Consider the following 24,157-nt stretch of genomic DNA (forward strand, 5'->3'; position numbering starts at 1 on the left):
AGCTGCTGAAGAAAGCTGTTGCCATTGTGTAAGAAAAGGAAGAGTTAGATTGACGGATATTTATTAATTGTCTGACAGGAGCTTTTTCTGATAATGATTTAGCTGCAGGTGATTGCACCACATTAAATATGCAACTCTGTTTCTTCTAGGTGTCTGAAGGTTCTCTGGTCCATTTTTCATCAAGAAACTTCTCCTTGTCAGCAGAAACAGAAGAAAGGAGCTTCCCCCATGGAAACGAACATCTGTTAAATTGGGCCCGAAAGGAATATGGAGCGGTCACTTCATTCACTGAACTCAAGATAGCAAGAAACATTTATATTAAAGTGGGGGAAGGTAAATTCTGTGTGGTCTCAATTAATGACTGATTTATGACAGTCAGTTGTTTTCTTTTCGGAGACCAGGTGGCTAGGGCAAGGAATCAGAGAATTACAGATTGTTGGAGCTGGCAGGGACCTGAGGGATCGCTGGGGCCCGCTCCCCACCACATCCTCTCCTTCCCTTTTTCCTTCTGAGGAGATAGGCCTGGTAAAGGGGGAGAAGTGGGGAGTAGCCTGGTTGAGAGAGGAGGAAGTTGTTAGGTAGAATTTAGAAGACACCCAGGCACAGAAGTCAGAAGTGAGTGGAAGCTGACAAGCTGAGGTGTGGGAAAGGAAGGGCTAACTGATGGAGTGCAAGGAGAGTTAGCATGGTGAGTCAGCAGTTAGAGCTTCCTCCCACCTGTTATTCTGCAAACATTTAAAGCCAGTGTCAGTGTTGGGGCATAGCCTGGGCTTATTATCTGTGAGTCTTCAAGTTTGAGAACTACTGGGGCATAGCCAGGGGCATTTGAAGCCTGGAGACATCAGTTAAATTTTGGACAATAGCAGAGGAAGAGTGTTTGAATGTATTTTTAATACGAATGCTTGTTACAAGGACAAATTATTGGAGAAAGGAGCTGTTTAGCCTTGAAAAGAAATGGCCTATTTTAATTTCCTTGCCTTGCAGAGGGATATAAATATCTGGTGATTCAATTTTGAAAGCATATTATTTCTCAAATAACTTCTTTATCATTATTTTTAGTTGAGTATATTTGGAACTCCCAAATAAGTTACTAGAAATAACAACTCTTGTGAATGGGCCCTTGTTACAGTCAGGTGATTGTGTAAAAATGGCGTTTCAGGCCCTCTGGGTCCATCTGCTTTCTTCTGAATTCTCTAGCAGTTGTCTCCTCTATCATCGACTGTGTGGAAGCGTGAGTGAGTTATTGAATGCTCGTCCCCAGCTCTTTTCCAGATCTGGGATGTTTGATAGATTCAGGACAGTGATGTTGAGTGTGTGCTGTGCGCAGAGGCCGTATCAGGGGATTTCTACATGCACCCTCATTTAGCCCTGCCAGTAATCCTAGGAGGAAACCATTATTTTGACCATTTTGCAGAGGGGTCAGTGGAGGGTTAAGCTAACTTGCTCAAATCCACATTGTTATTAGCAAATGACAAAACTAGAACTCAAACTCAGGTTTCAGACCTTTGAGTCTAATGCTTATTGCCTGATGGTGCATTTTAAGTCTTAGCCCAGTGAGATGATGGGAAAGATTGAAGGCGAAAAGAGAATAGAGAAGCAGAGGAGAAGATGGTTAGACAGTATCACTGACTCAGTAGACATGAATCTGAGCAGACTCTAGGAGAGAGGAGCCTGGCATGCTGCAGTGCGTGTAGTCCCAAGGAGTCAGACATGGCTTAGCGACTGGACAACAAACATAAAAGTAGGTTACCTAGATGAAAAGGCTTGTGTAGTTGAATAGAGGGAGGAGGAGTTTAAAGGAGAGCAAGTTTCAAAATTTGGAGTTTGTTATTAAACTCTCATGGTATTCAGGTCGCTAATCATAGAGGTCAAGCCCCATTGGGACAAAACAAACAAAAAATCTCTTTTAATAAAGGTTCTAAGCCCTGACCACTGTCTCTTTTTGAAGCAGAATTCTAGTGCATATTGACTGGATATTGACTACTTCCCTGGAATTTGTTAGAATGACAACATGTGTTATGGTAACATGTAGAAGGTGGGTTCTATTCTGTTCTCTTAAGAGGGGCATGAGCTTCAGTGCACAAGAATGCATTGATTTCCCCAAGGCTGCAGACTGGATCAGGGAAGAACTTTAAGGACCTTGTGTCCTGCCCAGTAAAACTTTAATTTCTTGTCAACACCTTTGGAAATACTAGAACTTGACTCCAGACACCAGTCAGGTGTAAATCACTGGCCCATACCATGGAGAGGAGCAGCTGGGGAAGTGAGGGTCCTTGGCTAGGTTGGTGGACCACAAGGCACTGTTGTCTATCACCATGGATTAGACTCTGCTGAGCAGACCTCATCCGCTGGTTTCCCAGAACCTGACCTGTCTCTACCCAGCTGAGTTAGGGATCCTAGGCCATGGGCCTCTTCTTATTCTATACCAAGTGTGGTCCCTATCCCAGCAGCATCCTCATCACCTGGGAGCTTTTAGAAATGCTGGTTCTCAGGCCCACCCCAGACCAACTGACTTAAAAACTCTGGTGGTAGGGTCCAGCCATCTGTGTTTTAGCAGGCACTCTAGAGTAATTCTGAGTGCTCAGTCACTCAGTTGTGTCTGATTCTTCACAACCCTATGGATTGAAGCCTGCCAGCCTCCTCTGTCCATGGGATTTTCCCAGCAGAAACACTGGAGTGTTGCCATTTCCTCCTCCAGGGGATCTTCCTGACCCAGGGATCGAACCTCCGTCTCCTGTGTCTCCAGCACTGCAGGTGGATTCTTTACCACTGTACTACCTGAGAAGCCTATGGTGCTTCTATTACTTGGTAAAGTTTGAGAACTACTGCTCTGACCTATCTGCTTAGAGTGGAAGAACTGAGGGCTTTCCGTTCTTATCCCAGCTGGGCTTATTATCTGCGAGGCTTCAGGCAACATTCTGATTTACCTACCACCAGAGCCTCAGTTTCCATAGCAGGAAAATGAGGTCTTTACATTACCTCTCAGGTTCTTCGAGTATGTTATTCTAGCTCTCACAGTGGTTTGTCAATCCTTTCCTAAAATACAAATAAGCATGTGACTTCCCCCCTCCCCCACACTTGCCAGGTTTCTACCCGGGGATTCCCCTGTGTGGTTTCCTCTCTGCTTGGCAGTTGGTATAAGTTTTGATGCCAGGCATGCGGAAGGTCATTTGGGGGCAAAAAAAAACCCCACATACATGCATGCACACACAACAAAAAGTGATCAGCTTACTCAACTTAGTGACAATGGCATCTGGGACTTAAGCCCTTAATAGCAGCAACTTTTAAACAATTAAACCTTTCCTGGTGGCTTTGGAGGGTCACAGTGTGGGTGAGCTTTTTGTTGCTTGTCTCAAATCTCACACCAGTATTTGTTAATTCCGAAAACCTATGCCACGTGCCTACTGTATATGTGCCAGATGCACCCCAGGCTCATCTGTGAACCGGGAATACAGGCCAGAGTCCCAGGAGGGGGTCCTTGTCTCTCGAGTTCCAGACGGGCCTGTCCCTGGCCCATGCCTCCATCTTCTGACGCTTGATGAAGTTGCAGCCTTGCCACCCCAGTGTCACTTTCTGTCCTGTGATCTGGGGGAGGCACTCGCAGGGCTGCAGCTGCAGGGCGTGCATTCCTCATCTGCTCATCTGGCAAAATCCTTAGCAGATGTCGGGGGGGTGCTGCTCCAGCAGCCAGAGTCAGCAGAGCCTGGGCCTCTTTAAGGGGGTCTTTAGGGAAGAATACAGAATGCACAGCCAACACTTTCTTGAAGTGAACCTTTAAGCAGGGGCCCCGTGAACTCCCCCAGCCCCCCTGGTCTGGGGGTGACACTGGGGATGCCCTGGTGCCTGGAGCCAGAATGCCACAATGCGTGTTGTAGACTTTAGCACAGGGACGTTGCGCAGTTGGGTGGGCAGTATCAACCCAATCTGGGGAACTCCTGGGCTGAGGCCTCACTCCTAAGTGAGACTTGCATATGAATTTGAACCCTGGCATCCTGTCCATTAAATGAAAAAGACAGAAGTCTGTTTCATTAAAGTGCCAGGTCTCTGATTAATTACCCCTTCTGAAAAAAGCTTGCTGCACCTAGAACTTCCTTGACACTGGTCCCAGCTGTCACACTGCCAGCAGTTTCAAGTTCTGTTTAAACATTTAAACCACTTGATGGAAATCCCATCAGCCATGGTGCTGTGTAAGCAGCATGTGCTCTTGGGCGAGTATCTTAGGACTCTTCGTAAGTGCATCACTTTCCCTGGTGGAGGTGATGAACAGCCCTCAGCACAATGAGATAATGTTTGTGAAAGCACCTTGCAAACTGTAAAGTGCCATATAAACGTTTGCTGTCTGTGTCAAGATTACGAGAAAGAGTGGAAATCTGCCCTCACTCGAACAGTCTTTAGAGTATAAATGACTCTGAGGAAGAAATATGAAGAAATGATTAATTCTACAGCATAGGCCAGAGAGTTAATTAGGTTTCTGGTTCTTCTATTAATTGAAATAGCAAATATCCAAAGAGGAGCATCCTTGGGGCTAGGATAGATAGGTCATTGGATTCAGCATTGAGTATGCCGAGTGACATAGCTGTTGGGTTTTTAGGTGGAGGGCGCTTGGGAGGCAGATGACCGTGCAGGTATGCAGCTCAGGAGTCATGGTCTAGGTACAAGTTGAAGCTGTGGGAATGATTGAGATCATCTAGGAAGAAGATGAAATAAAAAGAGTTGAGGAAGCAACTGATATTCTTAGCCTTGGTTTATATCAGGATTAACTGTGGCGCTTTTCAAAACGAAAGCCTTCTAGCTCCCACCTAGATCTTCTGAGTCAGACTCTCCGGGGTGGAGTCCAAACAGGTGGCTTCTGATGTGCACTGAAGATTGAGGACCACAGATGTTTAAAGGATGAGCAGAGGAAGAGCCCGTGAGAGACTGAAAGACAGGTCAGAGGAAATGGGTGAGGACAAAGCAGAATCAAAGAAAACAGGAAGGGAGAGGATTTAGACTAGAAGAGGCCACTGGAGTTGATCAGAAGGAGCCCACTGATGACCACAGAGGCAGCATTTCAGGGCAGAAACTTGAGGTTCCCTGTGTCCCGCACTTGCCCAGGGTCCCTCTTACCTTCTCTCCTTTGAGTCTGGTTACCACATAGCTCATTGTGTGTGTTTCTTTCTTTTGTCTTTGTATTTTCAGATCAAGTGTTCCCTCCCATGTGCAACATAGGGAAGAATTTTCTCTCCCTCAATTATCTTGCTGAGTACCTTCAGCCCAAAGCTGCAGAAGGGTGTGTGATGTCCAACCAGCCCCAGGATAAGGAAGTACATATCATTGAGTTAATCACCCCCAACTCTAACCCGTACAGGTGAGTGAGTGTGTGTGTGTGTGTGTTTTCTGAACAAGCGAAGAAAACAAAGACATGATGTGACTTGACATGATTCTGACTTGAGGCAGGGAGAGGCTCAGCCCTCCCTCGTGTGAGAGGGAGGGAGCGGCTGATATTCACAGAATCTTTGAAGAAAACAGTAAAGGTGCCAGTGTCATGTTTTATTTTCTGATCTCTGTCTAGATTCCATATATCCCAGATGAGTTCTGAAGCATAATCTGAACTTCTTGGTACAGTCGTCCATTGGTATCTGCAGGAGACTGTTTGCAGATCCCACTCAGATACCAAAATCCATAGATGCTCAAGTCTTTTATAAAAATGGCATAGTATTTGCATATAACCTACATGCAGTCTCCTGTATACTTTAAATTGCCTCTAGATTACTTATCATACCTATTATAATGTAAATGCTATCTGCTGCTGCTAAGTCGCTTCAGTCATGTCCGACTCTGTGCGACCCCATAGACGGCAGCCCACCAGGCTCCCCCGTCCCTGGGATTCTCCAGGCAAGAACACTGGATTGGGTTGCCATTTCCTTCTCCAATGCATGAAAGTGAAGAGTGAAAGTGAAGTCGGTCAGTCGTGTCCGACTCTTAGCGACCCCACGGACTGCGGCCCACCAGGCTCCTCCATCCGTGGGATTTTCCAGGCAAGAGTACTGGAGTGGGGTGCCATTGCCTTCTCCAAATGCTGTCTAATTAATTGTAAATACAATATTTGTTGTTGTTGTGCAGTCACTCAGTCGTGACCGACCGGCTCTTAGTGACCATGGACTGAAGCAAACCAGGCTTCCCTGTCCTTCACCATCTTCCAGAGCTTGCTCAAACTCATGTCCATTGAGTCAGTGATGCCATCTGACCATCTCATCCTCTGTCATACCCTTCTCCTTCTGCCTTCAATCTTTCCCAGTATCAGGTCTTTTCTGATGTGTCGACTCTTCATATCAGGTGGCCAAAGTATTGGAGTTTCAACTTCAGCATCAGTCCTTCCAATGAATATTCAAGGTTGATTTCCTTTAGGACTGACTGGTTTGATCTCCTTGGAGTCCAGGGGACTCTCAAAAGTCTTCTCCAACACCACAGTTCGAATGCATCAATTCTTTGGCGCTCATCCTTCTTTATGGTCTGACTCTCACATCCATGCAAGACTCCTGGAAGGATCACTGCTTGCACTATACCGACCTTTGTTGGCAAAGCAATGTCTCTGCTTTTTAATATGCTGTCTAGGTTGGTCATAGCTGTTCCAAGGAGCAAGGGTCTTTTAATTTCATGGCTGCAGTCACCATTTGCAGTGATTTTGGAACCCAAGAAAATAAAGTCTGTCACTGTTTCCCTTGTTTCCCCATCTATTTGCCATGGAGTGATGGGACCATATGCCATGATCTTAGTGTTTTGAATGTTGAGTTTTAAGCCAGCTTTTTCACTCTCCTCTTTCACCTTCATCAAGAGGCTTTTTAGTTCCTCTTCACTTTCTGCCATAAGGGTGGTGTCATCTGCATATCTGAGGTTATTGATATTTCTCCCAGCAATCTTGATTCCAGCTTGTGCTTATATTAAATACAATATAAATGCTATGTAAATAGTTGCCTGCAAGGAGCAAATTCAAATTTTACTTTTTGGAATTTCCTGGAATTTTTTCCCCCAATATTTTCCATCTGTGGTTGGTTACATCTGCAAATGTGGAACCTGGAGACACAGAAGATGGACTGTACTGGTTATAGAACAGACACTCTTACTCAATTATTATCACCTATGACTGAGGTTACCCCTGATAAGAAAATTACAAAGTGTGCCCTATTAGCATAGTTATCATTTTAACAATATTTTTTTAAACAAATCTCTGTTTATAGTGTCCTCAGAGCACTTTAGGCACTCATAACTGTTTGAAGCTGTGTGTGACTATGTGTGAGTGTGTGTATGTGTGAGTGTGTGTATGTGTGTCAGAGGAGTGGCCCTTCACGGTGACACATCAGAGAGCTATTAGATACTAGCCTTTCTCTTCAACCCCTAGCATCCTGTCCAGGACTGAAAATTTAACTCTCTTTATCAAGAATGATTAGGGAATTTGCGTAAGAAAGGAAAGGGAGAAAGTAGGCCTTTCTCCCACTTTCACCTGCATTTCATAGGGACTAGTGAGTAAAACTGTTAATTTATATTATAGAAGGATTTTGCAGTTAAAATTCTAGTCAAACTTTGATTTCAAAAGTGAATAAACTACAGATTGGTTTCTGAAAATGGAAATTTTGTTCCATGTGAAGAACTGTGGAAAATTAAAAGGGAACGGGAATAGAAGTAATGGAAGCATGTATACTTAGGTATTAGCCCTAAGGCTTCACTCATTTTATGCTTTCCAAGTGTGTAAAACCAAGATGGAAATAAAGACTTTCCTCTAAATCCAGAATGCCAGAGATGTTATTATTTGGTAAGAATTCTCTTCTGTACTGGATTCTTAGAAGTTTGGATTGTGTTCATTAATTTTCCAATAATCACTTGGTTGACCATCTGTTTTTTGTTTTTTTTTTTTTAAATAGCTATCTCCAGAAGTTTGGGGAAGTTAATGCAGATATGATTTTGTAACAAATGTTAATGGCTTAAGCAAACCTTATATAAGTCAAGAAATGCTCTAGCCTTTTGCTTCTTATTTTATTCTGACGTTTTCTAACTTTTTTTTACTGCCTCCCTCTTGCGTCCACCCTGCCACCCTCTTGCGTCCACCCTGCCACCCTCCACTCACCAAACTGCCACCCACTCCTGGTTTGAAGGATTTTGAGCATATAACAAATTAGAATGTTACATATCAAAGGTGTTGAGCCTGAAGAAGCAACAATTCTGCTTCAAAAGTAAACTCTTGTAGTTTGTTCAAGTCCCTTTCAAACAGTGGCCACATGAAATAACCACCATTTTTTTTTCCCCAACGAAGAGAAAAAGTTTAGTGGCTAATTAACCACAGGCGTATTTTCTATTGTTATGTAAAATCATTTTGTTATGTGTGCACTAAACAATCTGTTTTGCACATGTCATTTGCCTGGGATCCACTCCAGCTTTTTAATCAACTGGCCAGACACTGGAAACATGAAGACTTGGAAGAGGGGAGTTGCAACTTTCTGGCATTTGGGTCCTAACTCTGCCTTTGTTTTCCACTCACAGTGCTTTCCAGGTGGATATCATAATTGACATAAGACCTTCTCGGAAGGATCCTGAGGTGGTCAAAAATCTGATCCTGATCTTGAAATGCAAAAAGTCTGTCAACTGGGTGATCAAATCTTTCGATATTAAGGGAAACCTGAAAGCTATTGTAAGTTGGTTAAGCATTTCTTTGTTTTGATGAATGGCAGTAATTTAAGCTGTGTTTGTATGTGTTATTTTTGTGAAGTTTTTCTCCATTATTTTTCACTTTATAAAATAGGCTGTTCCTTGGCTTCTTCTGTCAAGGACAGGCAGTGTGGTAGTTAAAAAAGGTCTTTGGGGTCAGTACAGACCTGGATTCAAGTTCAGACTCTGCCACTTATGAACTGTGACCTCGGGCAAGTCCCTTCACCTCTCTGGATCCCACGAGCCTCTCCCATGAGACCTCTGGATCTCACGAAATTCCTGAAATGTATTAGTGCGCTTTCCAGTCTTGTTGTTTTGTTGCTAAGTTGTATCCTACTTTGCGACCCCTTGGACTGTAGCCTGCCAGGTTCCTCTGTCCCTGGGATTTCCAGTCTTAGTAAGTACAAAACAATGAACACAAGCATTTCATGGCTGAGAATCCTGTGGGGGCCTCAGTGTCATGGCTATGAATATCAGCTCTTACTGTAGGGTTGGGTCTTTATGAAAGATGTGGGAAATGAGCTAACTCCAGCTTATTTTTCTTTTCGAGACAAATACTTGGTATTGGCATGTATTTTTACTTGCTCCTAAGGATAAAACCCTGATAAGAGAATTACAGCTGTGCACAGGTTAGTGAGATGATGCTGGAAAAGTATCCCCGGCCTGTTTCCTAAGCATTCTATTTCATGAAGGAAATATACGTAAGAAGTTTAACTGGGTGGCATGATGGGCAGATAGCAGCTCATTTCCGGAAAAGTTAAATGTTGAAATTTGGTGGAATACATTTTTTCCAAGTATGTTTAGGGAAATAACTATTTGACAGAATATTGCAGCAAATTATATTGAAAGTTAAAGAATTCCCCTTCCTCATTTTTAAAAAGATAATTATTTCTTTGCATGCATATGTGCGTGCTAAGTTGCTTCAGCTGTGCCCAACTCTTTGTGACCCTATGGACTGTAGACTGCCAGGCCCCTCTGCCCATGGGATTCTCCAGGCAAGAATACTGGAGTGGGTTACCATGCCCTCCTCCAGGGGATCTTCCTAACCCAGGGATCAAACCCTTGTCTCTTATGTCTCCTGCATTGGCAGGCAGGTTCCTTACCACTAGCGCCACCTGGGAAGCCAATTACATCTTCAGCATCTCTTTTTGTGGGCTTAAATATTAGTGCATTGTCTTAAAAAAATTTCTTTTTAATTAATTTAAATTGAATTTAAATTAAAAATTTTAAACTGGAAGATAATTGCTTTACAATGTTGTGTTGGTTTCTGCCATACAACAACGTGAATCAGCCATCAGGATACCTATATCCCCTCCCCCTTGAGCCTCCCTTCCACTCCACCATCCCACCCCTCTAGGTCATCACAGATCACTGGGCTGAGCTCCCTGTGTTACACAGAAACTGTCTGTCTTACACAGGTAAGTGTAAGATGTGTTGGTAGTGTATATGTGTTGGTGGTGTTTATGTGTCAGTGCTACTTTCTCAATTCATCCCACCTCTCCTTCCCCTGCTGTGTCCACAAGTCTGTTCTGTACATCCTTCCCCTGCTGTGTCCACAAGTCTGTTCTGCACATCTGCATCTCTCTTCTGTGCATCTGCATCTGTCCTGTGTGTTGTCTTTTTTAAAAACTGTGGCCAGTTCCTCTTTCAGTTCCTGCACTGAATCAGTTGGAGTGGGGTTTATGTTTTCAGTGGGTTTATGTTTTGGGAGAGGGATGCCTTTGGCATTAGTATTATTCATTCATGGCACCTTCTGTGTGACATGTCACACAACAGTCCCCTAGGCAGCATCCTGTACGAGCATTTGCCAGAGGCAGTGGGTAAAGCCATTAGCACACACATCTTAATTTTAAAGTAATCATTTCTGGTTCCTGTGGGTTTTTTTTTTTTTTAATAACTTTTAGGGGATCCCAATAAACCACCATGTGTAGTGGTGATACATCAATTTGGTATTGAGCACAAAGCCCAGCAGTGATTTTCTGAAGTCAGAGCTGTTGTGATTGCTTTCCCTGGCATGGCATAGGCAGTGTTGGTGACCTGGGCTGTTTGCAGCCTTTGCTGCCTGGCACACCAGCCAAATGTTTTTAATTTCAGAATAACAAAAACAGGAAAGGGAATCATGCTTTGAAAGGCAAAAACATACGGTACATTTTAAGTCCCTGCTGGAGTTCTTGTGTAAATGTTCTCTTGGCCCTGACCCTTTGATGGCTCTTTCTCTCCCCGAGCATGTGTGCCTAGTCCAGGGCAGTCCTGGAGTTCACTCTGAAGGTCCCCACTTCTCCTGTGAATCAGAGAGGCTAGAAAAAGAGATTGCTCATCTCAGTGCAAGATCTGTTTATATTGCTCTCCTTGGCTGTACTCCTGTTCCAGGCCAATTTTGGACAATGCATGACAACATTACTAAACAATTAGGTAATGTTTCATGATGTTCCTTTTTATTCTCCCAATCAGTTTCATGCTTTGTGATTTCTTAACTCCTGTCTCAGATGTGAGTTCTGACTGTGCTGGGAGGGAAAGTTACCTGCTAATAAAAAGGTGGAGTGGAGAGAATGCTGGCTTTGGGGCCAGCCAGGTCTGGATTCAAATCCTATTTCCAATTGCTGTTATCCCAGTTGATCCTGGTCAATCTCATTGAAGTTTGAGTCTGTTTCCTTACCTGTGAAATGGATACAATGATAATACTCACCTTGAGAGTTCTTGTAAGGTTTAACAGAGTCCATTCATTCATTCAACAAATACTTGTTAAGTGTGCCCTGGGTATTTCATCTAAAGCAGTCAGCACACTGCCTGCACATGGTGAGTTCTCAGCTACATGTACTACCTAACTTCTGTGAGCCTCAGGTTCCTCTTCTCTAGAAAAGAATAATAACACCTACTCCTTGTATTTTGGAGAAGAATTAAATAAGAAAACATATATTAAGCATTTAGCACAGTGCCTGCCATAAAAGATGGTGGTAGGGAGTAGGTTTCTATCTTCCTTCTATTAGCAATTCTTTAAGAGTTTGTAGGGATAATTAACAAAGTGAAGACAAAGACAAATGTTTACTAAAGGAATTGTGTGGAACTTGATGGGGAAAATTTAAAGAAAAGCACCATTAAACATAGGTGGGGTATGTATGTGTGTGCGTGATACGATGTGGGCAGAATGAACCCTCTAAAAGACAGGATGGTCCAAAGAGACACAGAGGGTTGTGCTGGGCCAGATGGGATTACTGGAAGTATCCACATTACATCATCATGCCCAGCTCTGGCTTTTAGTTCAGGGCCCTTATGGACCATGCATAATCACATTTTGGAAAAGATTCCAAAACATAAAAGAATAGATGGAGATAACTTGTTAGAAATTTTCTGTTGTATGATTTCATAGGGCCTCAGGGCTTCAAGTTTGCAAATAGGGAGTTTATTCTTAGAAGAGATATTTTTTAATCCCGTTGTGAGTATGGACTGCACCCTCTGCCTAACTTTTCCTCCAGCCCCCGCCCTCCCAGATACCAGCAGTTTTGATGCAGGTGTGTGGATGGTGGGGAGAGGGAAAGGTACTCAGAGTCTATTCAACTCATTGTCCTTCGTGGAGATATGGCTGGGAAAGATGGCGGTGGTATTTGAGACCACCTTGAATACTCCTTAATGGAGTAGCTATACTGAGGCCTTGGGAGCCTGGGAACTCCCAGAAACACAGGATAAGGAACCCAGTCATTGATGGGAACCAACTTGCCTGCCATTGTCCCAAACCTTGCTGCTTTACAAACGCATAGATAGATTTCTAGCTTTGTAAATCCTGAGGTGTAATCAATATGAGTTGTGCTGACAGCTCCTAGTGTTCTTGTGGAAAGGTATAAACAACTTATTCCATTTTGCTACAAAAAGAACAGGTGGCAGTTACGATGACAGTATTCTGGAAATACAGTATTTTCTCAGCTGTCCAACAACATGAAAGACTAGGGCAGATGAGGCCAAGCAGTATTGTTTAGGCCAGTGTTGCAACTCCAGCCAATCAAAACGACAGGCTGCCTTGAAAGCCCAGAGGAAGCTGTGCTGAAAAAACTGCTGTTGACTCAATGAGTAAGAAGGTCTAAGAACTAATTGGATCCTTCTTTACTTCATTTTAGTTTCCTTCCGTCCTCCTCCTCTCCCTCTCCTCTTTCTTCTTTTCCTTTCCCTAAGGAATGTTTTCTGAATCCCAGTAAGAGCAGAATAATCCAAATCTGTGAAACTGAGTTGTTTTTTTTTTTTTTTTTGCTAATGGCTACAGAACTTGGTTGCAGCTCTTTCTGGTCCCTTTGCGTGCGTTATGGTGACTTGCTTACCTGATGAGCGCTTCGAGTAATAGGAAAATATACTGGGTGAGACTCTTTCAGCTTTGAGTTGAAAATGCTTGTCCTCAGCCAGTATCCCACAACCAGAAAGGCCAAGAGAAATTAGAGGCTGCGAATCTTCTATGGTTTTATAATGGGAAAGGATTAATATTTAGTCATGTTAGGGGCAAACAGAATGGGAAACAAATGGGGAATTTAGGAAAAATGCTGCATGTATGCAGAAGAAAATAATTGGGCATGGAAATTAAAGTGATTTTTATACGACATGAAATGGCATAATCCGCTTGCTAGAAGGGCCTTCCAGCCCTGTAGGAACAGATGTTGAAACTGTGGTGACTTCCCTTTGGGTGCTCCCTGCAGCATTCAGCTCCCTCACCATCTGAGGAGATCACTGCAACAGGATCAAAGTGTAATGTGAAATTTACCTTCCATGTTCTTAGTACTCAGAGTCCTTCGATATTCTTTCCTGGAAAGATTCTTATCACTCAGTTTTAATTTTTAACTGACTACCAAATGGAAGTTAATTTTAAGAGTTACTTGTATTATGGGATAAAAGTATTGGTACTTAGAGGTATGGTGGCTTAATTAATATTTTAGACCATAAAATCTAACCATATTCCGTTAATAGAACTGGCAAATGTCTATAGTTACAGGATTGCTAAATTGATCATGAGTTATAAGTGAAATATCGACATTGGTTGGTTCACCCTGTGTCATTCATAGTTTGCAAAGATAGGATAGTTTCCACAGTGAAGTAACTAGGTTGTGCCTTCTTTCATTTAACTCTGGTACTGCTGCTGCTAAGTCACTTCAGTCGTGGCCGACTCTGTGCGACCCCATAGATGGCAGCCCATCAAGCTCCCCCGTCCCTGGGATTCTCCAGGCAAGAACACTGGAGTGGGTTGCCATTTCCTTCTCCAATGCATGAAAGTGAAGAGTGAAAGTGAAGTCGCTCAGTTGCATCTGACTCTTAGCGACCCCATGGACTGCAGCCTACCAGGCTCCCCCATCCATGGGATTTGCCAGGCAACAGTACTGGAGTGGGGTGCCATTGCCTTCTCTGTCATTTAACTCTAGGATATAGGAATTAAGGGGTTCCTTGGTGGCTCAGCAGTAAAGAATCTACCTGCCAATGCAGGAGATGAAGTTTCGATCCCTGGGTGGGGGAGATCCCCTGGAGAAGGAAATAGCAACCCACTTCAGTATTCTTGCTAGGAAAATCCCTTGGACAGAGGAGCCTAGCGGGTATTGCAAAACGGTTGGATGCGACTTAGCATCAACATAGAAATAACAACAACAACATAGAAAGCAGAACACAGGCATGTTCGGATAATATAGAATACACATTTCTGAGTACTTTATATATAATTTTAAATAAAAATAATGAAAGTTTTGTATCATATTTGATGTATATGTTAATAATTTACACATTAACTCTAGTGACATGCTAATCGTGCTTATGATAATTAGATTATCCACTAATGACAAAAATGCTTATGTTATTTGTATCAACATAAGCAACCCGAATGATGCAACCAGTCAGCATGAATGATATTTCTTAATCTGCTGTTACAAGTTTTCACATCAGTATTCTCAGCCCAAGGAAAGTAGGGATCAAAAGAATAAATAGTTTGCTCATACACAATAGAGAATCTATTTGTTTCAGGTATTAAGGCACTGTTTAATTTTATAGACTCATGAATGAAATTTTATTATTATCTTCAGGCTCCTAATAGTATTGGCTTTGGGAAAGAAAGTGAAAGATCTATGGTAATGACCAAATCAAAAAGAGATGACATTCCTTCAACCCAAGAGAGTCTGGTCAAGTGGGCTTTGGACAATGGCTATAGTCCAGTAACATCATACACGGTGGCTCCTATGGCTAATAGATTCCATCTTCGGCTTGAAAGCAGTGGTAAGTATGGTTTTTTTTGTTGTTATTTGTATAAAAAATATCCCCCCAAATGTGCTTTCCAATGAGGAACTTTTCATTTCAACTCATATGGTGCTGTTTTTCTGTTGCAAATTTTAAGAATTCATTTGACTACTTTTTACTGTAAAGCTTAAAGTTACGTAGAATTGTGCTAGATCATTTTGGGGAAACTATCTTGAATACAGACTTTTTACTAACATAGAGTCAATTGCGTGTTGGAAAACTTAGTTATAGATCACTTTCTCTCTGCATATATTAAGGATAAATTAGCCTGGGTTCTTTTCTCAGAAGAGCCTAGTGATCACTTTGGGCTGAGATACAGAGGGGTTGGGACAGCAGGAGAGAAGTCTTAGGTCAGGCCAGATCTCATAGGAAGTCACGAGGACTCATACTTGTGCTTTCTCATTCTCACCCAGAGGGAATATAGGAGTTATTACCCCATTTAGATGGAGGAGAAAGCAGAGGCTTAATAAGCTCTTTGAGGTTCTCCAGAGTCTTATAGCTACTAAGACTTGAACCCCAGGTTTTCTGATCCCTAGATCTCTTGCTCATTGCATGGTACCACAACTGAGTGCAGGGTTGGTAGAATGAAGGTTGCGAATCCTGGTTCAAGTCCCAGCTCTGATATTTGATCACTGTTTTTGGAAGTTGCTTAACTTCTGAGCCTCTGATTCCTCCTCAGCCATATGGGGGAAACAATAGGACCCATCTCACAGGGTGGTTGTGAAGGTTTTTTGTTAACAAATTAAAAACCTCCAAACCTCTTACTTCTTTTGGACCCATACAACTACAACTAACTGTGTCATCCTTTTTGAAAAAATGGTATTGAAGGAGAGCTAACATCCTCTTTTCCAACTCCCATTGCAGGATGGATTAACCTCAAGTATGTGTCAGTTGACTTTGAAGGAATAATTGAAGCTAAGCAGCTTTTTCTTTTTGTGGGGGGACTACGTTCTAAAAGGCCAGGTTACCTAGATATCTGTTAGAATTTAGCAGTGAAATAGGAGGTAGCAAAATAATTTCAAAATAGCAGTATTGTTTCAAGAAATCTTTAGAGAGACTGTCTAAAGAATCTCTAGATTCAAGGAAAGTATTTCATTGGCATTTGAATGGAATAATATCATCCCACATAACTTATTCAGATAGAGTTTTTATAGCTTGAAGGGCCTTCAGTTCAGTTCAGTTCAGTCACTCAGTTGTGTCCGACTCTTTGCGACCCCATGAATCACAGCACACTAGGCCTCCCTGTCCATCACCAACTCCCGGAGTTCACTCAGACTCACGTCCATCGAGTCAGTGATGCCATCCAGCCATCTCGTCCTCTGTCATCCCCTTAGAAATCATCTAATCCAGCAGTTCTTAATCTTGGCTGCACATTGGAATCACATGGGGAGCTTTAAAACATAATGATTTAAAGAGAGTTCAGTTTTTAATTGGGCTGGGGTACAGCTTGAGCATAGGGATGCTTTTTTTTAGGCTCCCAGAGTGATTTCAGTGTGCAGCCAAAGTTGAGAACCACTGATCTAATCCAACCTCTTAATTTAAAAAAATTGGGAAACCAAAGCACAGAGAAGTAAGCTACTTACCCAAAGCCACCAGACCAGTTAGAAAGGTTATCAGGACTAGAATTCAGGCTTCGAGACAGACTCCACATCTCCTTTATACATTGCTCATTAGGGATAATTTTACATATGCCCATTCTTTGCTCGTTGCTCCTGTTCTTACCTCTCATGATAATGATTGTGACCTGGCATCAAACACTGATGAGGTTCTGCCTTCTTCTCTTGCCATCAGAGGAGATGGGAGATGAGGAGGTCCATACCGTCCCTCCTGAGCTACGGATCCTGCTAGGCCCTGGCACTCTGCCTGCCCTGGACAACCCACCCATTCGGGGAGGGGGAAGCCGAAATGGAGGTTTCCCTTTTCCCTTCCCTGACATCTCCAGGAGAGGCCGGAAGGAAGGGGGAGAAGATGGGATCCCTCGGCCAAAGGACCCTGTCATCCCTGGCATCCACCTGTTCCCTGATCCCAGAGAGCCAGAGGAGGTGCAGGGCAGCACAGATGTTGCCCTGTCCGTCAAGTGTGACAATGAGAAGATGACTGTGGCTGTAGACAAAGATTCTTTTCAGGTTGGTGCAGTTTCTTAAAGGAGAGAATGGGAGGTTACCTCCCTGTCCGTCTCACCTCAGTCTGTGTGAGTTATTTCCAGCTCTTTCACTTTTGAACTCTGGAGATTTGATACTGTTTTCTCAGTTGGATGGGCTCACTTCCCCTTGGCTGTGAGTCTCACCCGGTTCCTGTTGTTCTCAGTGAGGGGGGGTTCCAGATCCTTGTGTGTCAATATTTTGCTATTGAATTTCCAAGGCCAACAAACACATTTCTGGGGCTGTTGAGAGATGGTAGGCTGAAAGGAGGTAAGGGGGGAGAGGGAGTGCAGGCTTCTAGTGACCTTTATTCGGAAGACCAGGCAAAATGTGTTAACTGCATGCTATAGAATGGGCTGTGGGCCCCTCTTTATGTCTTTGGTGGTGGTTGTTTCAGGCCAGCGGCTACTCTGGGATGGAGCTCACCTTGTTGGATCCCACCTGCAAGGCCAAGACAAATAACACCCATTTCATTTTGGAGTCTCCCCTGAATGGCTGCGGGACTCGGCTCCGGCGAGCAGCCCCTGATGGTGTGGTTTACTACAACTCCGTGAGTGTTCTCCAGGACAAAGCTTTCCCTTTGCCTGAGCCTTGCTGGGTGTTACCTTAAAATTAGTCTTAAGATTTCTATGAAAGTGAGGAGGGCCATATACCCTAGACTTGAATGAAGCCCAGTGTTGGTTCTCAACAAAATGGGATGTACTCTGACCCTGAACACTTTTGTTTCGTTGGTGAGTCTGTGGGAGTTGGGAGGCCCTGTTTTCTCTCCTGGAACATTTGTGATGATCTTTCCCACCCTTCCTTCCATCTCCTGGAGGCAAAGTGTTCACTGGCAAGGTGATTATGGCTTTTTCTGGCTAAGCTGGAGGCTCAGATGGCCTGGTTCACATGAGGACAAACTCCAAGGCTATGAATGAGCACCTCTGTACAACTGAGCTAACCAGATCCATGGTTCATCTGAGATCCATGGCCTCATCTGAGGCATGTCTAGAAGTAGGAGAACTTTTCCCTCCCTCATGAACAAAAGAACCAAAAGAGAGAAGTCTGAAAAGGTCCTTTGAGAAATTGTTAAATCTCTCTCCATCCTTAGGAAAGACCCTAAACTGAAGAACATCTCCTACTTTTGAAGTTAGCGAGAGATTCCTCAATGATAGTCATTGCAGTAGCTATCCTTCACTTTCCAGACATCATTCTTGGCAGTTCACCTTAATCTTTTCAGATTAAATCTGTTTGTGTAGAAGTGAACACTACACAGTGACTGTTGGAAGAATTTGAACATGAAATTTCAAAAGGACTTTCAAGTGATAATTTTGCGATTTGAGTTGTACTTTTGATGATAGAAACAGGGCTCCAAGATCCCCGTGTCCAGCTTTGACGCGTGTGTGTATGTCTGTGCTCCCAGCTTCGGCATGGGCTGGGGAGGCCCCGACTACTCTGTTTATTCCACTGCTGGTTGTCCGCAAACAGGACCCAGCCAGGGAAGAGACTGGCTTTCTGGTCAGCATGGCTCATGTACGGACTGACTCTCCTGTGAGCCAAGTTTATTGTTCCTCAGACAATTTTAGAATGTTTGAGCTGGAAAGAACCCTAAGATGATCTCATTCAGCGTCCTCATTTCACAGGTGAGGAAATTGAACTCCAGGGAGTTACGAGACTTGTTTGGATTTGCGAGACGAGTTAGTGGTAGAGCCAGGACTGAATCCAGCTTCCCAACCTCTCATCCACTGATCTTCCCCCAGCCCTAGGCTGGAGCAGCTACTCTGCTTTGTTACTGAAATTATTTATTAACCTTTGACTTCCTTGATGAACACTCTTCTGCCAATTCCAACACTCATTTTCTTGCAATTATCCAGTTTTTCCAGATGTAATGAATGTCATATATTACTGGTATATGTGATTTTGGAATTTTAAACTTCTAAAAAAATATTTCTATATACTTTTGGCTGTGCTAGGTCTTTGTTGCTGTGCGGGCTTCCTCTAGTTGCAGTGCACAGGCTTCTCATTGCAGGGGTTTCTCCGGTTGCGGAACACGGGCTCTAGGGCACGTGAGCTTCAGCAGTTGCAGCATGTGGACTCGGTAGTTGCAGCTCCCAGGCTCTAGAGCACAGGCTCAGTAGTTATGGCTCACGGGGTTAGTTGCTCTGAGGCAAGTAGGATCTTCCCAGATCAGGGATCAAACCTATGTCTCCTACATTGGCAGGCGGATTCTTTACCACTGAGACACCAGGGAAGCCCTGGAATTTTAAACTTTGATTTGAATTAATGCCAATAAGAGGCCATGATAACTGGTTAAGTTTAAAAAAAAGTGCCATCTACCTTAGGAGAGAAAAGTATATTGCGTCGTCTTCTTTTTTAAAAAAATTATTATAGGGTAAGTAATAACCTAACTTGCTTCAGTTGCATCACCAATTTCTTTGAGGACCTGGGAAGGAATAGAGAGGCAGTTTTCCTTCATTTCTTTCCCATTCTGCTCTCCTCTCAGTGGCTGTTTTATCCATTTCTTCCAGTTATAATTGTTTGTAGTAGTTTTCAGACAATATCTAGTTTCATTTTACAACATATTCAAAATCTAAGGAGGTGGAACATAGAATCAAACAAAAATTATAACTATCCCATTTATGCAAATAAATTAGGAGTTAATTTATGGAGTCCTAATCCCTGGGTGAATTTTTTCATCTTACATAGAACTAACCGTCTACCAGTGTTAAGATAGGTTTTTATGGCATAGAACTTATTGTTCTTTCCTGCATCTATACCTCATACAGGAGATAGTGGGGGAGATGGACGCATATAGAGAAGGGTGAGGAGAGAATGGCTCAGTAGTGAACATCAGGTTCTTTGCTTCTGACTCAAACCAAACTTGACCAAATCTTTTTCTTTTTTTTTAATTTATTAATTTGGCTGTGTGGGGCCTTGGCATGCAAATTCTTAGTTGCAGCATGTGGAATATGGTTCTCTGACCAAGGATGAAACACAGGCCCCTTGCATTGGGAGCTCAGTCTTAAGCCGCTGGACCACCAGGGAAGTCCCTATCAAATCTTGACAGACACAACTTACAAGAACTCCTCAGATTAGACAAATCAGTGTTTCTTAGAGTTTTCAGTATAAAGGCCCCTAAGGAGAAACTCCCCCACCCCCTACATACAGGTGGGCCTGTTAAAAACCCCACCCAACTCCATTTCAGTATCTGGTGTTTTCACACTATTTAAAATACATATTTTATTTTAAATCTTAATTTATTATGCATTGGGCTTCTTCTTTTTCATTTCTTTGAGGATAAAATCCTAAAAAAAACTGGGAGGTTTTTTTTTTTTCAGTTAAGTCAGATTTTCAGTTCACCTTAGAATTTATTACATGGGTGTTTATGTGAGGTGGAACCAAAGGTATGTGATTGGGTGTTTTCATAACATTGTGCTTTCCTTGCTTTTAGATTGTAATTCAGGTTCCACCCTCTGGGGATAGTAGTGGCTGGCCAGATGGTTATGAAGATTTAGAGTCTGGTGATAATGGATTTCCGGGAGACATGGATGAAGGGGACACTTCCTTCTTCAGCCGACTTGAAATTGTGGTGGTATGTATTTGTTTGTAGGAGGTAGTTTGTAGAGAATGTTGTCTTTTTGGTTGGCTTTAGTCGGGGACCACTGGAAAATAAAATCAGATGTTAAAGGCTAAAGCTTCTAAAGCTACAAGCTTCATTTGACTTTGATTTATTTCCATCTGTTTTCTTCTTTTCTCCAGTTTAATTGTAGCCTACGACAGGTGGGGAATCCCCGTAGCTTCCAGGATGAACCCAACAGAAACGTCACCTTCAACATGGAGCTGTACAACACTGACCTCTTTCTCGTGCCCTCCCAGGGGGTGTTCTCTGTGGCAGAGAATGGACACGTTTATGTTGAGGTGAGACCCATATGTTAGCCTTTGGCTGTTAGGTTAATGGCGGAGAAAGCAATGGCAACCCACTCCAGTACTCTTGCCTGGAAAATCCCATGGACAGAGGAGCCTGGAAGGCTGCAGTCCATGGGATCGCTGAGGGTCGGACACGACTGAGCGACTTCCCTTTCACTTTTCACTTTCATGCATTGGAGAAGGAAATGGCAACCTACTCCAGTGTTCTTGCCTGGAGAATCCCAGGGACGGGGGAGCCTGGTGGGCTGCCGTCTATGGGGTCGCACAGAGTTGGACACGACTGAAGTGACTTAGCAGCAGTTAGGTTAGCGGAGATTCTTAGTGGCTCCTGAGCATGAGTGAAAGCCCCTGAGGGCAGACCTCTTCCTGCCTTCCTCAGTCTTGACCAGCTCTGGATGAAGGCTTCACTCAGAAGACACTTCCACATTGGTTTCTGACCAAAGCAGGAAATTTCAGGATTCATTGCACTATGCTAAAAGGAGAGAGCATTTTATAGATGAATGGATGAAATGTTTTGTTTTTTTTAATCAGGGACGTAAATTCTAATAAAGCCTTGTCCTTACTTTGTCCTTTGTATTTTTGTCAAGGGCATTCATTCAGTAGTTGCAATATCAGAGTTAACAAAGGAATATTTCAAACCCCCTCAGAGACTGTCTTTTAAACTGTGCATACTTTTGAGTGAAATACTGTATGTTACCATAGCTCATGAAAATTGTTTTTTTCCTAGATCATTATCTAAATGTATCTGTGGTGGTGATTTGGTGGTTTAGTCACTAAGTCCTGTCCGACCCTTGCAACCCCATGGACTGTAGCCTGCTAGGCTCCTCTGTCTATGGGATTCTCCAGGCAAGAATACTGGAATGGGTTGCCGTTTCCTTCTCCAGGGGATCTTCCTGACCAACGGATCAAACCCAGATCTCCTGCATTGCAGGCAGATTCTTTACTGACTGAGCTATGAGGGAAGCCCCAATGTATCTATAAATTTATTAAAATTATTTCCTATATATAACAGTAATAACCACACATAATGTAAATCTGTGGACTGACTACAGAACTATTAGGTAGTGGTGATAATAATGAAATAACAACAGCTAAAGTTTATTGTAGATTTATTTTGTGCCAAGCGCAGTTATAAGTTCTCAGTTATAAGTACTCGTATTCTTCTGAGCAGTTCTATAACACAGGACTGTTAATATCCCCATTTTGTGGATGAGGAAATTGAGGCCCAAATTTGTCTAAGGTCACACAATTAGTACCTAGTAGAGTTCAGAGTCAGAGTTCATACTCAGTCCATCTAGCTCCAGAGACCACACTGTTGTCCACAGGATGCCATCATATATCCTCAAAGTGCCATTTTCAAGGGGGAGAAAATGTAACCGCTTTGCAGTGCAAATACCCAAGTTCACAGACTGGATTCTAGAGCAGATAATTATCCTCATGGCCCCAGAATGTTTGCTGGTCTTACAGGAAAGTCGTCCTCTATTGAGCTGGTTTTGGTGCTAAGATGCAGGCTGGTGTTCTCCACTATGGGAAGAGGGAGAAGCTTAAGGGGCCAAAATGGGATACTTCCATATATTAAAAGTGACTTCAGTACACATATTTCTATTTAAGAAAGACAAATAACTCACATTTGTACTGATTCTGGGACGGAGCCCACAGGCTCTAGACATTTTCTTGGATCATCTCCTCCTTTCTGATTTCCCTCTTCTGAGAGATCTTCTCTTTCATTGGGTACTCCTTTCTCTGTTAGGGAAGATATACTGCTTTCTATGTGCTGTCCCTAATCAGAGCTCTCTCTTTCTTCTTGCTATTCCGGCTGCTCCATCCACATGTGTGGTTGGTCAGTGATGCACTATTGTACTGTAGGTTTTAGGGGTGCTGCTTAACTGCAGTTTGTTCTTTTCCAGATGTGTCCCTGGCTTTGCCAATTTGTGGCTTTGCTGTCTTAAATCTTTCTCATACATCCAACTCTGGATGTTTTGGGTTTTTTCCCCCTTCCCCAACTGCCTCCCCCAACCCCCAGTGCTGGCTTACTTGAAATACATTTTCTTTTTCATTCTTATTTTCCCATTTATAGACCATCTATATTGTTCATAATTGATTTGCTCAAAGACATTGTGAAAGTGGTGGGAAAAAATGAACCAAGTCTTTTGGCTATGCCATTTTAAACATCATTAAAACGATATGTGAAAGTCGCTCAGTCATGTCCAACTCTTTGCGACCCCATGGACTGTATATTCCATGGAATTCTCCAGGTCAGAATACTGGAGTGGGTAGCCTTTCCCTTCTCCAGGGGATCTTCCCAACCCGGGGATCTTCCCAGGTCTCCCTCACTGCAGGCAGATTCTTTACCAGCTGAGCCACCAGGGAAAATACATAATAATACACTGAAGAGAATTTGGGGAAGAGGGAAATGTTATAAACTACTTTATTTTAAAATTGTTTTAAACCCCCTAAAATATGAGAGAGAATTGGTAAATATTTTGCTAAATAGGATAGTAGCCATGCCTAGTCTTTTTTTTCTCAGTTTGGACTCCACCGCTGATAAGAAAATGTTTTATTTGGGGAAAGTAAGTAAAACTTAATTATTGACTTGGTCGAAAGAGCTATTTCCATGTTTCCTCCTGTGGCCATTCTTATCACATCCCCTCCCAGAATCTCCCATTTCCTCTAGATCATGGTCTCTTCCTTTAATCCAAGACGTTATCAGCTTTGCCACTTGGTCTTTGGCCATCTTTGGGTGATAGTTGGTCACACAGTTGGCAGATTTCCTTTTAGTTCATTTGTCTTGGGAAATTATAAATATGTCTATATACTGTTCTTGTTCAGTCGGTAAGTCATGTCCGCCTCTTTGCAACCTCATGCACTGCAGCATGCCAGGCTTCTCTGTCCATCACTTTGTCCCTGAGTTTCCTCAAACTCATGTTCATTGAGTTGGTGATGCCAGCCAACCATCTCATCCTCTGTTGCCCCCTTCTCCTCTTGCCTTCAATCTTTCCCAGCATCAGGGGCTTTTCCAGTGAGTCAGCTCTTCACATCAGGTGGCCAAAGTACTGGAGCTTCAGCTTCAGCATCAGTCCTTCCAATGAATATTCAGGGTTGATGTCTAATATAACCCCCCAAATGTAAATCTAGATTAGCACTACTAGTATTAGCTGGCATTTCCTAACTATCAGAGA

At 43.0% G+C, this 24,157-nt stretch overlaps 1 protein-coding gene across 2 annotated transcripts in view; it reads left to right on the forward strand.

Annotated features, from left to right (window-relative positions):
- TGFBR3 (transforming growth factor beta receptor 3) overlaps positions 1 to 24,157 on the forward strand; it is a 199,313-nt gene that overhangs the window by 147,922 nt on the left and 27,234 nt on the right. Inside the window, exons 5-12 of one of the 2 annotated variants that reach the window (XM_052636917.1) lie at positions 150 to 333; positions 5,179 to 5,347; positions 8,515 to 8,662; positions 14,721 to 14,910; positions 16,723 to 17,057; positions 17,470 to 17,622; positions 20,503 to 20,643; positions 20,811 to 20,969. In XM_052636917.1, the coding sequence (XP_052492877.1) occupies positions 150 to 333; positions 5,179 to 5,347; positions 8,515 to 8,662; positions 14,721 to 14,910; positions 16,723 to 17,057; positions 17,470 to 17,622; positions 20,503 to 20,643; positions 20,811 to 20,969 (1,479 nt within the window). The remainder of the gene's footprint in view (positions 1 to 149; positions 334 to 5,178; positions 5,348 to 8,514; positions 8,663 to 14,720; positions 14,911 to 16,722; positions 17,058 to 17,469; positions 17,623 to 20,502; positions 20,644 to 20,810; positions 20,970 to 24,157) is intronic. The other variant, XM_052636918.1, reaches the window with a different exon arrangement.

This window comes from Budorcas taxicolor, chromosome 3, assembly GCF_023091745.1.
Source record: "Budorcas taxicolor isolate Tak-1 chromosome 3, Takin1.1, whole genome shotgun sequence".
In the NCBI taxonomy this organism is placed as follows: Eukaryota; Metazoa; Chordata; class Mammalia; order Artiodactyla; family Bovidae; genus Budorcas; species Budorcas taxicolor.